The sequence below is a fragment of the Nyctereutes procyonoides genome, unplaced genomic scaffold (assembly GCF_905146905.1).
Source record: "Nyctereutes procyonoides isolate TBG_1078 unplaced genomic scaffold, NYPRO_anot_genome, whole genome shotgun sequence".
NCBI classification, from domain to species: Eukaryota; Metazoa; Chordata; class Mammalia; order Carnivora; family Canidae; genus Nyctereutes; species Nyctereutes procyonoides.
In genome coordinates, this window is record NW_026575036.1 from 13,702,814 (window position 1) to 13,714,065 (window position 11,252).

Genomic DNA, 11,252 nt, shown 5'->3' on the forward strand with positions numbered 1-11,252 from the left:
GCTGCAAAACAAAAATAACTCTCCAAAGCCTCTCTTGTTTTTCCCACTGTTGCCAAATAAAATTACCAAAGGTATATGAGAGACATGGGAGAGGAGTAATTTATTTTAAGTGCTCTAAACTAGCATAGAAGAAAAAGATATGTCAACTGGATGAATGAAGAAAGAATCCTTTCTCAAAGGTTATTTTTTGAACCTTACAAATACAAAAAAATGATCCATATTTCATGAAAATCTACACGAACATAAACTTGAAGCTTTAGGTTATGTTCAAGTTGAGTTCAAGTTAAGTTGAAAGATATTGGGGCACCTGGGTAGCTCAGTGGTTGAGCATCTGTCTTCCTTCAGTTCAGGGTGTAGTCCCAGAGTCCTGGGATCCACTTCCACATTGGGCTCCCCACAGGGAGCCTGCTTCTCCCTCTGCCTATATCTCTGCCTCTCTCTCTGAATCTCTCATGAATAAATAAGTAAAATCAGGATAGATAGATAGATATATAGATAGATGGAAATAAAGATATCGGTTCACATGATTTTAGGGATTTAAGTTCATATACATTGGATTAGGAATTGAAAACCAAACACATTCGTGCTTTTAGAGCTTAGTTCTGTTATATCTGCAACATATCAGAGTAACTACCCTTGAAATAAACATGATCAATTTTTGATTTAGAATGAAAGGAGGAAGAATGAGTTTGCAGAAATTACACCTACCTGTGCATATATTCTGAGTGATAAAATCCATCAACTCAAACACCTTGGAGAAAATGCCCAGAGATGCCCTTCTATGGTTTTTTCTTAAAGAAGTCCAATCTCTAGTCCAACCAGCTCTCCAGGAACTTATCCCAGCAAGGACCCAGATTCCACTGTCTCTTCTACAAACAAATGGACCTCCAGAGTCTCCCTTTTATAGAACAGAAGAAGAAAAGAACTTGAAAATATTCACAAATTTAAAATGTTTTAGCAGGCCCACACACAACAGCACTCATCTCAAAGAGAGCAGTAGTAGAGGCATACATGCCCACTGGTTACAGTCTATATATATATATTTTGTCCATCTTTTTGTCTCTTCACATTAGTTTCAAGGTAATAGTCCTTTTGCCCAGATGTAACCTCCTTCTAATTATTGCCTGCAATCTTGTCAAGCTAACAATTTCTCTCTTGCCCCTACTTGCTTGGGGGAACAACCATGTACATTCCAAACCAATGGAAGGAACAGGAGGAATTTGCAGATACAGTCTTCTACTATAGTTTGTCATCTATAATCGCTATAAGAGACTGGGTCATATCTAAGCCTATAGCACCAGTCAATAGAGTCCCCAAGTTCATGAAAGGCTGAAGACTCTGAGAACAGAACGGAAGCCTAATTTTGTCCCAGGGGTTATATGTAAAGGACTCTCAGACTAGAGGATAAAGAACCCATAATTTTAGGATCCTTTCTTTAAAACTCCTTCAGAATAGGGATGCCTGGGTGGCTCAGCGGTTGAGTGTCTGCCTTCAGCTCAGGGTGTAATCCCGGGTCCTGGAATCAAGTCCCTCGTCAGGATCCCTGAATGGAAACTGCTTCTTCTCCCTCTGCCTGTGTCTCTGCCTCTTTCTCTCTCTCTCTCTCTCTCTCTCATGAATAAATAAAATCTTAAAAAATAAAATCAATTTAAAAATCCTTCATAATAATGTGTTATTTTGAGAAAATGTGTCAATTCTGTGTCAGACTAAAGCCTCTTTAAAAGGCATAGAATTGAGTCCTTAATCCAAAAAAAAAGATTATTTCTCAAGATGCAGATAAGATAAAGCATCCTTAATCTATCTGTGTTCCAATTTAGAAAGTGGCATCATTAAACATTCTATCTCCTCTCTTTGAAACTCTTTCTGGTCCCTGTCCTGTTATCACTACCTCTCTCCCTCCATTCCTAGAACAAAAGTCAAAACTTCTTCCAACAAATAATTTTAGGGAGCTTCCCATAGTAGTTTCAAGCTGTTTGTTGGGGAAGAAAAAAGACTCCTTGCTCCTCCAGTTAAAAAAAAAAATGTCTTTCTAAGAATATTATCTTCTCCATCTAAAACTTAAAACTCCTGTCTTTCCCAAATTGGTTTCTCTTTCCACTCTCTATCTTGTGAGGATCAGTCTTCTTTGTAAGTTGCTGTGTCAGCCTTGGGAGGTCATTCACATGTTTTACCCAACAATTACTATACCTATGCCATCTTTGGTCAAATTCTGTGTAAGCATTGCGTTCTGCATTAAAGGCTTTTAAAAAATCACAAAAAAAAAACAAAAGGTAGAATGAAAACTAATTCACAGATAGAGCTCATTAGTTTGCCAAAGTGCTCTTGCTTCCTTCCATTAGGTTGGATATGTTGAAACCACCTCTCCTGCCTTCCCTCCCTCCCTTTCTCCAAAAAGAGGGTTGGAGATAAGAATGGGCATGGATCAGGAAAGAATGCTCTCAGGCCAGATCAAATAAACTTTCTCAGTAGAAAGATGAACAAAAAAAGAACTCTGAAGCAGTAATTCTGCAGATGCAGCTCATGAAGAAAGGAAGAATCCACTATCACCTACATGATTCTGAATAACTGGGCTGGTTTATGCTTTTTACCTGGCAGTCGTCCTTTTCCCCATCAGGAAAACTGGCACACATCATTGTCCTTCCAAGGAGAGGAAAGTTCATACCCTTGAGCACAGTCTGACACGTTCTGTCATCCATGATGGGAAGTTCCACTTCTTGTAGGATGGTTGAATATTCTGATGCTATGGAGACAGACTGATCAGTTAGTCAACAGTTAGTCAACTGTTAGTCAACAGTCAACAGTTGTCGTCACTGAAACAAATCAGTAAGAACACTACAAGTATAAAACTACTTCAAATATGATTAATCACAACGTGAAAGTCACTTTTTAAGGTGTGAATTATATTCTTTCCTAAAATCAGATATATGACATTTTATAAAAAAATTGGTAGATTTTTAAAGGTAACATAGGCAACTGTATCTTTTCTGATCATATACTTGAAGTTTCCCTAAGAGGGAAAACTTTAGTAAATAAAGTAGTATTTTATGAAATTCTTTATTGTAAAAAAAATCACAATATTAAAGACAAGCAAGCTTATGATTATTACTATTTACTGATTATCCCTTTACTGTATTCTTCTTCTTCATCTGTCATAGTTACCATTGGTTTTCTTTTTCTGACACCCCTAACCAAAATGGGCCACAGGAGAAGTTTTATGTAGAGCCTTAAGTATAGTCATTTTTATGGGGAAGACAACCAGAAATTCTCACTGGATCATAACTCGGGGGGAGAAAACAAAACCAAAATAGGGAAAATGTATTACTCATGGCCAATAAAATTCCTGCTTTTCTTTTTTTTTTTTTTTTAATTCCTGCTTTTCATGGGCAAAGAAATCTAGAAGAGCTATTATTATATCCTTTTGATGCCTCTTACTCTCTGAGATCTTGCACCATCCACTGGTCATGCAAAGAATTCCTGCTTCAAATTTATCATCTCTCTGGGGAAGACAGATTGGCTGAAGAGCAGTTCCTGGAAAAACAACAATAACAGAAAATTGTAAGGTTCATAGACAAGTTGAATATATTTGGAAAAATAACATCTAGTTGATTTCATAGCTTTTATGCTTTCTCCCTAAGTGTAATCTTGACATAGATTTTTAAAGTTTCCCCTTTCATAAAAAAACTATTCCATATTCATGCAAATTTAGAAAAATGCAGATAAAGTAAAACAAGGAAGAACATGCTCCAGTGTTATACACAACACCACGATCCTCCAAAACTACTAACATTTTCAGGTAGATCCTTGTTCTTAAAGGATAGTCTTCTCTAAGAGTAATTGAGTCCTACTATGTGGCAAGCACTCTTCTAGACCTCAGTGAATTAACAGAAAGATAAATCCCTTACATACAAAAGTGTGTGTTGGGGAAGCAAGAAAGCAAACAATAAATAAAATAACTTCATTGGTTGTTAGGTAACCGCTCTGGAAAAATCAGAGTAGGGTAAAGAAGATTCAAAGTCTGGGGATTAGGGAGGATGGCATGGGAAATGTAATTTTAAATATGATAGTCATGGCAAGAGTCATTGAGCAGATGAAATTTGAATAAAGCCTTAAAAAGCTGAGGCAAGGAAGGAACCATGCAGTTATCTGAGCATAAATCATTTGAAGAAGAGAATGGAAAGTCCCAGTAATGGCATCATGTTATACATGCGTGAGGAATAGTTGGCCACAATGGCTGGAAAAATTAAGAAAAAAATAGTGAAAAAAACAGTACACACAATAGATTAGATGTAGAGCTAGGAGGACAGAGACATCAATGCAAGAACATTGATTTCCATCTGTGTGTAATGAAGAACCACTGAAGTGTTTTGAAAAGAGTAACATAAAAAAAGGAGTAACATAATATAACTTATGTTTCAAAAAGTATTAGTCTAGTTGTTGGGTTATGCACGCAAAAGAGGAATTTAAAGACAAGTTATGAGACTATTAAAATTAGCCTAGACAAGAGAGAATGGTAGCCTGGAACAGATGTTAAGAGCATAGAGAGTGAGGCAGAAGCAACAGGACTTTTCTGGAAGAAAGAATCATCAATGTGAGAGAAAGAGGAATCAAGACGCAAGGTAAAGTGTTTACCTTACACAGCTGGAAAGATGGAGTTGTCATTAATCAAAATGGAAGGCTATGGGTAAAGAAGATTTAGGATGTAGAGGATAATCAAGATTTTGTTTTAAACATATTAAGTTTGAGATGCCTATTAGCCATCTAGATGCCTTAATAGCCATGCCTATTAAGTTTGGATGGCCAGTAGGCAGTTAGCTATACAGCTTCTAGTAATCCGAGCAGCATATGTAACACAAAGAAACCTGGGTTAGATAGACAATATTTGGGATACATCACACAGATGGTATAAAGCCTTGATCCTGGATTAGAACACTTAAGGAGTGAGGACAAAAAGAGAAGAGGTCCAAGTGCTGAGCATACCTATAATAAGAGGACACAAAGAAGAGGAGATATCATCCAAGAAGCCTAGGAAAGGGTGAAAAAAGAGGTAGAAGGAAAACCAAGGGACTCCTGGAACTCAAGTGAAGAAAATGTTTCCAGAACAGTATGAGCAACTCTGTCAAAACTCCCAACAAGTAAGCAGAGGATTGAGAATTTACCTTTGCATTTAGCAACATGGGAGTGAGTGAGATCAAAGCAAATTTGGTGGAGTGATGGGGGTAAAAGTCTGATTGACCTGGATGTCTAGCAGATATGTTGAACCTAATACATGCAACTATGAGAATTGAGGAGAGGAAATTAACCTGCTTACCATAAATGAAGCTTCATAGCTTTTCTATAAAGGAGAATAGAAAAATGGGGCAATAGTTTCTTTTGGTCACAGGTTATGGGAATTCCAGCATAAAACCTAAACGAGTGCATCTGCATTTGGCTCAGGTCGTGATTCCAGGGTCCTGGAATCGAGTCCCACATCAGGCTCCCCACAGGGAGTCTGCTTCTCCCTCTGCCTATGTCTCTGCCTCTCTGTGTGTCTCTCTCTCATGAATAAATAAAATCTTTAAAAACTTGAATGAGGGCTTGCTTATGATTACAGATTTTTCTGAGAACCTTCCAACCAGAGACAAGACTCAAGCAGGTAAGTTTCCTGATTCCCTCACTTTATGTGGCATTTCCCCCCTCTATCTTTCAAAGCATCACTTGTTGGGAAGTCAGGGCTTACATGGCAGGCTCCAATCAGACTCTCTCATCCCCCATCCCTCCTCCCATTCAGGGTCCTTGCAGGACCAGTTCTAGCTCTAGGTTAACAATTTGATGTCTCAAAGGCAGTGGCATATTTCAGTATCTGGCCAACTCTTCTAGATTTGTGCTCTTTCATTGTTTTGGGCCACTCAACACTTTTATTTTTTTAAAAAAAGATTTTATTTATTTATTCATGAGAGACACAGAGAGAGATAGGTAGAGAAAGGCAGAGGGAGAAGCAGGCTCTCCGAGGGGAGCCCAATGCAGGACTCAATCCCAGGACTCTGGGATCATGCCCTGAGCCAAATGCAGATGCTCAACCACTGAGTCACCCAGTTGCCCCTATTTTTCACATTTTTAAAAAACAGAATTTTAATATTTTTATTCAAAATGCTTAGAATACCTGTGCTGAGAATGTGTCAGATATCTAGTCCACAATAATGACAGAAAGAAGTTTCTGAGAACATTTTCAAACGTCCCAAACTCCCTGGTGAGAGCTGAGCCTACGTCTAGAATCTAGCCCAGCTAAAAGAAAGGAGCACTTAAAATGTGGATTAAGTCAGGTATACATGACTTGTGTCTGGGACTGGTAGCCTGCACAGTGCTTTTTATAGGCTATCAACAAACTTTTAAAAAGGAACAAAGCTTAGTTATTATTAGATATATGCACAAAAATTAAAGTGAACTGGTACAGAATTAGTAAAACAGTTTTCTCCTACGTTGTTTCATATGCTAACTCCCCCTACTTACCAAACTCAACTTTGTGTTTGAGATACAGCAGTGCAAGATCAGAACTCATATATCCAAGTCTGCTGTACTCAGGATGGATAATAATTTTTGAGACAGGATTCTTTTGTTCCTGTTCCGCCTTCTGAGAGAGGTTGTCCTGCCCAGCAGTCACAGTCAGACTCTTAATCTGCTTCCTAAAACAAAAGAAAAATGTTGCAATTAAGTACAACTGTTTTCCCCAGGAAAGACTGTCTTGGTTTCACGTAATTAAATGAAAAGTGATTAGTGTAACTTAAAGCATTTCTAAGTCTTAAAAGGAGATGCACCTTTACTGAGGATTAATACTAACTATCATAATTGCCTATAAATTACAGGGATCTGTAAAAAAATCATGGGTTTCCATCAGTGTTTACATTCCGTGACCCCTTCCCCTGCCATCAATTCTTTTTCTGCATAAAATATTTAAGTGTGGTCTGTTTTTTTTCTCTTTTTTTACCAGCTTATATGCTCTTTCATTTTTAACAAAATATAAAAGGTGTCTCTAGAACTGTCCTTATTATTAGTACTCTCTCTCAATCTAGCTAAGTATCTGTTATTTCTATAAAAAATAGTAAAATATACCAAATATACTAATAGATATACTAAAAATAGTATATCTATTTTTTCCCTTCTAATGACTGAAACTCAGATTATTAAAACTTTGGAACATCCATTTAACATTTGATGTCAATATGTTATTAGAACAAGTAACCATCACCTCCACCTTACCACTAACTCCACAAATTATAGAAGATCTATGGGATCTTTGGGGTCTCTAGTTAGTGGAGTAGGAAGTACAGGGAATCTTGAGCTGGATACAAGTTTCTGGGGATCAGGAAGGCCAGTGACTGGGTGGACCAGGTTGAAAAAATCAGAAAGGGGCTGAGATTGACCCTCCCATGGTATTTAGAGCTTCAAATCTCCCAGTCTTACCTGCTATGAATTAAGGTTTGATAAGCAATGGAAATCCACAACCTACTGGTTGAGACCAACCAGGCAGCCTGCTGCTGTAACAACCAGATCATCTTGGATCAAGCTTCCTCCACAGAAGTGGTCCTCACCTAATTTTAGGGAGACCTGCCCAAGAAGAAAAGTACAAACAACTAATATATACATCTCCCCATAGATGCCATCGCCTTCAGAAACATGTGAAATCAATTCTCCTTGTACAACCTTCTTAAGTTACCAATAAAATTGGTTAGGAAGATGCTTCCTACGAAGTAGGTTTTTTGGCGGAGAGGTTGAGTTGGGGTCAAGAGAAAAGTTACACGTTCCTCTGGAGTTGTGAGAGCTGAAGCAAGAGAAAACGTCACCACTTCTCATTAAGAAATCAAGGCTTTCCTTACACTGACCTGCCACGGATGTCCACCGACTGTTGAATTTCTCCAACTGATCGTTCTCGGGATGAACCCTGTTTCCCAGTGCACATCAACCACAGGGACCCCACACTTCAGTCCTGTGTGGCAGAGAGGGCACGTACGTGTGTGTGCACGCAGGCGCCCAGGCCACAACGGCAAGGACTCACTTTATCAAGATCGCACCTTCAGATTTGCCTGGCCCGGCCGGGATGGTCTGATACCACACTCAGCAGCAGGCCATCCTTGCCCTTGAGACTCTCCCACGACCAAGCCATTGTTTGACCGAACTTGTACTTGGTTCAAGACCCCCTCACCCCTTTACAGCCTAGACTGCCCTAGTAAGACCCCCTCCTCCTCACTGGGAGAGGGTGACCAGGGGAGGGGGAGGGAAGGGGAGCCAATTCCTGTGCACCACCCCCACCCCCACCCCCCACTCCCCACCCCACCCTGGGATCCATTCTAGTCTTAAGCTGGGGGGTTGGAGGCGCTGAGCAGTGCATAATTTAGGGTGTATTAAAGATACTGGAGAACAACACATGCTACTCCAGAAAAGAGAGATCGGGCTTTAAATCCCTTCTAATGGGCTGTTTTTCCGTTAGCCCAAGGGCCTACAACCTTGACCTCCAGAAGCCCCCGGGCCAGCGCGCCCTTGGCCCCGCGGTGCAGGCCCTCGGGCTCCGCCGCCCTCCGCACTGCACCTGCCCCGGGTCGTCCCGCCTTCGGGCCACCAGGTGAGGCCCCTCACAGGTGCGCGCGGTCCCGGAGCAGGGTGGTCGGTGGCCTGGAAGGCTCAGCACAGGGGGACTCGGTCCCAAACCGGGGAGTGTGGCCCAAGCCCAGGCCCGAGGAAGCTGATCACCCATGCAAGCAGCAGGCAGACCGACTTGTGAAAGGAGAAGACTCTGGAAAGCTCAGTGAGGGACTAGTGGTCCTGCCCCTCCTTCTAAGAAGCTTGTTGAAACCCTTGACATTCAAGAATTTTCTAGAAGAGTGGGTATGAAAGATCAGGTTTACGGCTGCCATCCTGTTCTGGGTGGCTTTTTTTTTTTTTAAGATTTATTTATTCATTTATTTATGATAGAGAGAGAGAGAGAGGCAGGCAGAGGGAGAAGCAGGCTCCATGCAGGAGGCCCCATGTGGGACTTCTTGGAGTCTCCAGGATCGCACCATGGGCCAAAGGCAGGCGCTAAACCGCCGAGCCGCCCAGGGATCCCCTGGGTGGCTATCTTATTAGCTTTAGAGGAATGCCAAAGCAGTAGGATCTGCCGTTTAAAATTATTAAAATGGGACACCTGGGTGGCTCAGTGGTTGAGCATCTGCCTTGGGCTCACTCAGGTCATGATCCCGGGGGTCCCAGGATGGAGTCCCACATCGGGCTCCCTGCCTGGAGCCTGCTTCTCCATCTGCCTGTGTCTCTGCCTCTCTCTGTGTGTCTCTCATGAATAAATAAATAAAATACTTGGTAAAAATTATTAAAATAAATTCATCGGTAAGATGATCATGCCCACATTTTTTCCCCCACAAGTATTTTTGTCATAGGTAGCTTGCAGTTGGGAGAGGGAAAAAAAAGCCAGCATGTATAATGGATTTATGTTTCATCAAAAAAAATTAGGGCAAAGCTCAGTGGACATTCCAAATATAACTCAGGTGGACAACAATCTCCCGGGCCCAGTTGTCTTACTTCTGTGCAAAAGAGAAATAAAAATCTCCTTAAGGTAGGAGGTATAAAATTAGGAAGACAGGCAGGCAGTAGACAGATGGACAGGAAAGCAGAAGACAGGCAAGGTGGAGGGAATGCAGGTACAGACACAGGCAGGTGAGAAGCAGCTGGGGACAATGACCCCTGAAACTGCAGAAGGGAACAGAAGGTAAAGGGGCACCTTTTGATGAAAAGCTTGCAGAGTGTATTTGGCACTGAAATTGGAAACAGTATCAAACCTTCCTATCTCACGAACCTCGAAGGTGTTTCTCTTCTTATTACGTCCCATCTTACAACAGTAAGAAGCTCTAGAGCTGCACTGTCCAATTATAGTGGACTCTAGTGGGACAGGTTTATTTAAACTAGTATTAACTACAATAAAAACATTAGTTCTTGGGGATCCCTTAGTGGCTCAGCAGTTTAGCTCCTGCCTTCGGCTCAGGGTGTGATCCTGGAGTCCCAGGATCGAGTCCCACATCGGGCTCCCTGCATGGAGCCTGCTTCTCTATCTGCCTGTGTCTCTGCCTCTCTCTCTCTCTCTCTCTCTCTCTCTCTGTCTCTGTCTCTCATGAATAAATAAATAAAATCTTTAAGAAAAAAAAATTAGTTCCTCAGTCACAGTGAGGCTAATAGCCGCCTGTGGCTAGTGGAGAGCAGATAAAGCACACTGCCATCAGCACACATAGTTCTATTGGACTGCACTGTTCTCGAGAATAGCAAGCACCATTTTATGTATTTATTTTAAATAAAGACACCTTGAGTAGATAGCTTCTGGGTTTCAAGCTTGAGTTTCAAGCTCTAGGTGACAGAAGGTATGCAGCATGTCTGTGAAAAGAAAGCCCTGCACCTTCAGGCCTGAACACTTTGCAAAGGAAATCCCCTGGTATGGTGGGTGCCTAACCCATGGTCCCTACCACTTCACCTTTATTTTTTTTCTTTTTAAAAAATATTTTACTTATTCATTAATGAGAGACACAGAAAGAGGGGCAGAGACATAGGCAGAAGGAGAAGCAGGGTCCCCAGGGGGAGCCCAATGCGGGACTGGATCCCAGGACTCGGGCATCATGACCTGAACCAAAGGCAGACCCTCAACCGCTGAGCCATCCAGGTGCCACCACCTCAGCTTTAAATTTTGTTTTCACTGTGATGATCTTACCAGGATTACCATAACCATCCCTTGCCCCAGGGGCAGACTGTTCTCCAATAAAAGCTCAGGCCCCTCCAGATAGACCCAAATATCTACTTCTTCTTAACAAGAGGAGGTCAGATTAAAACTGCTACAAAGTCATTACCAAATAAAATGGGAGAGGAAAAGAAAAATGCTCACTTGATAGGCAAGTACAGTTGGACCCACAATGTTCAAGTTCATGGCTTTCTCTTGAGGCCCACGGATCCTGGCAGTTTGCGCTCTTCCACATGTGATGCACAGTTTTGCGGGATAATCAATGGTTTGTTTCATACCCAGAAGTCTCCATGGGGTTGGGCATGGTCTCATTTCCTGTTACAGCACAACTCCCTTTGTTTCCAGAGTTCAAAACTCACAGCCTGAAGTGAGACCTTGTCCTTTTTTTGAGGATTGGTCCCTTATAAGCCTAACAAAATAATCCCTTCTCATTAAATAGGAAAGGGGCCATTCAATAGGAATTGTAAAGCTATCCAATAGGTTGTTAGTTTTAAATCTGCCAATGAGA

The 11,252-nt window shown here is 41.3% G+C and overlaps 1 protein-coding gene across 1 annotated transcript in view; it reads right to left on the reverse strand.

Annotated features, from left to right (window-relative positions):
- The window catches only part of OVCH1 (ovochymase 1), a 52,520-nt gene extending 42,670 nt beyond the window's left edge, over nt 1-9,850 (reverse strand). The window contains 7 exon segments of the mRNA XM_055318520.1: nt 709-898; nt 2,589-2,740; nt 3,433-3,528; nt 6,487-6,659; nt 7,484-7,581; nt 7,857-7,960; nt 9,814-9,850. Coding sequence (XP_055174495.1) covers nt 709-898; nt 2,589-2,740; nt 3,433-3,528; nt 6,487-6,659; nt 7,484-7,581; nt 7,857-7,960; nt 9,814-9,850 — 850 coding nt within the window.
- Nucleotides 9,851-11,252: the final 1,402 nt, after the last annotated feature.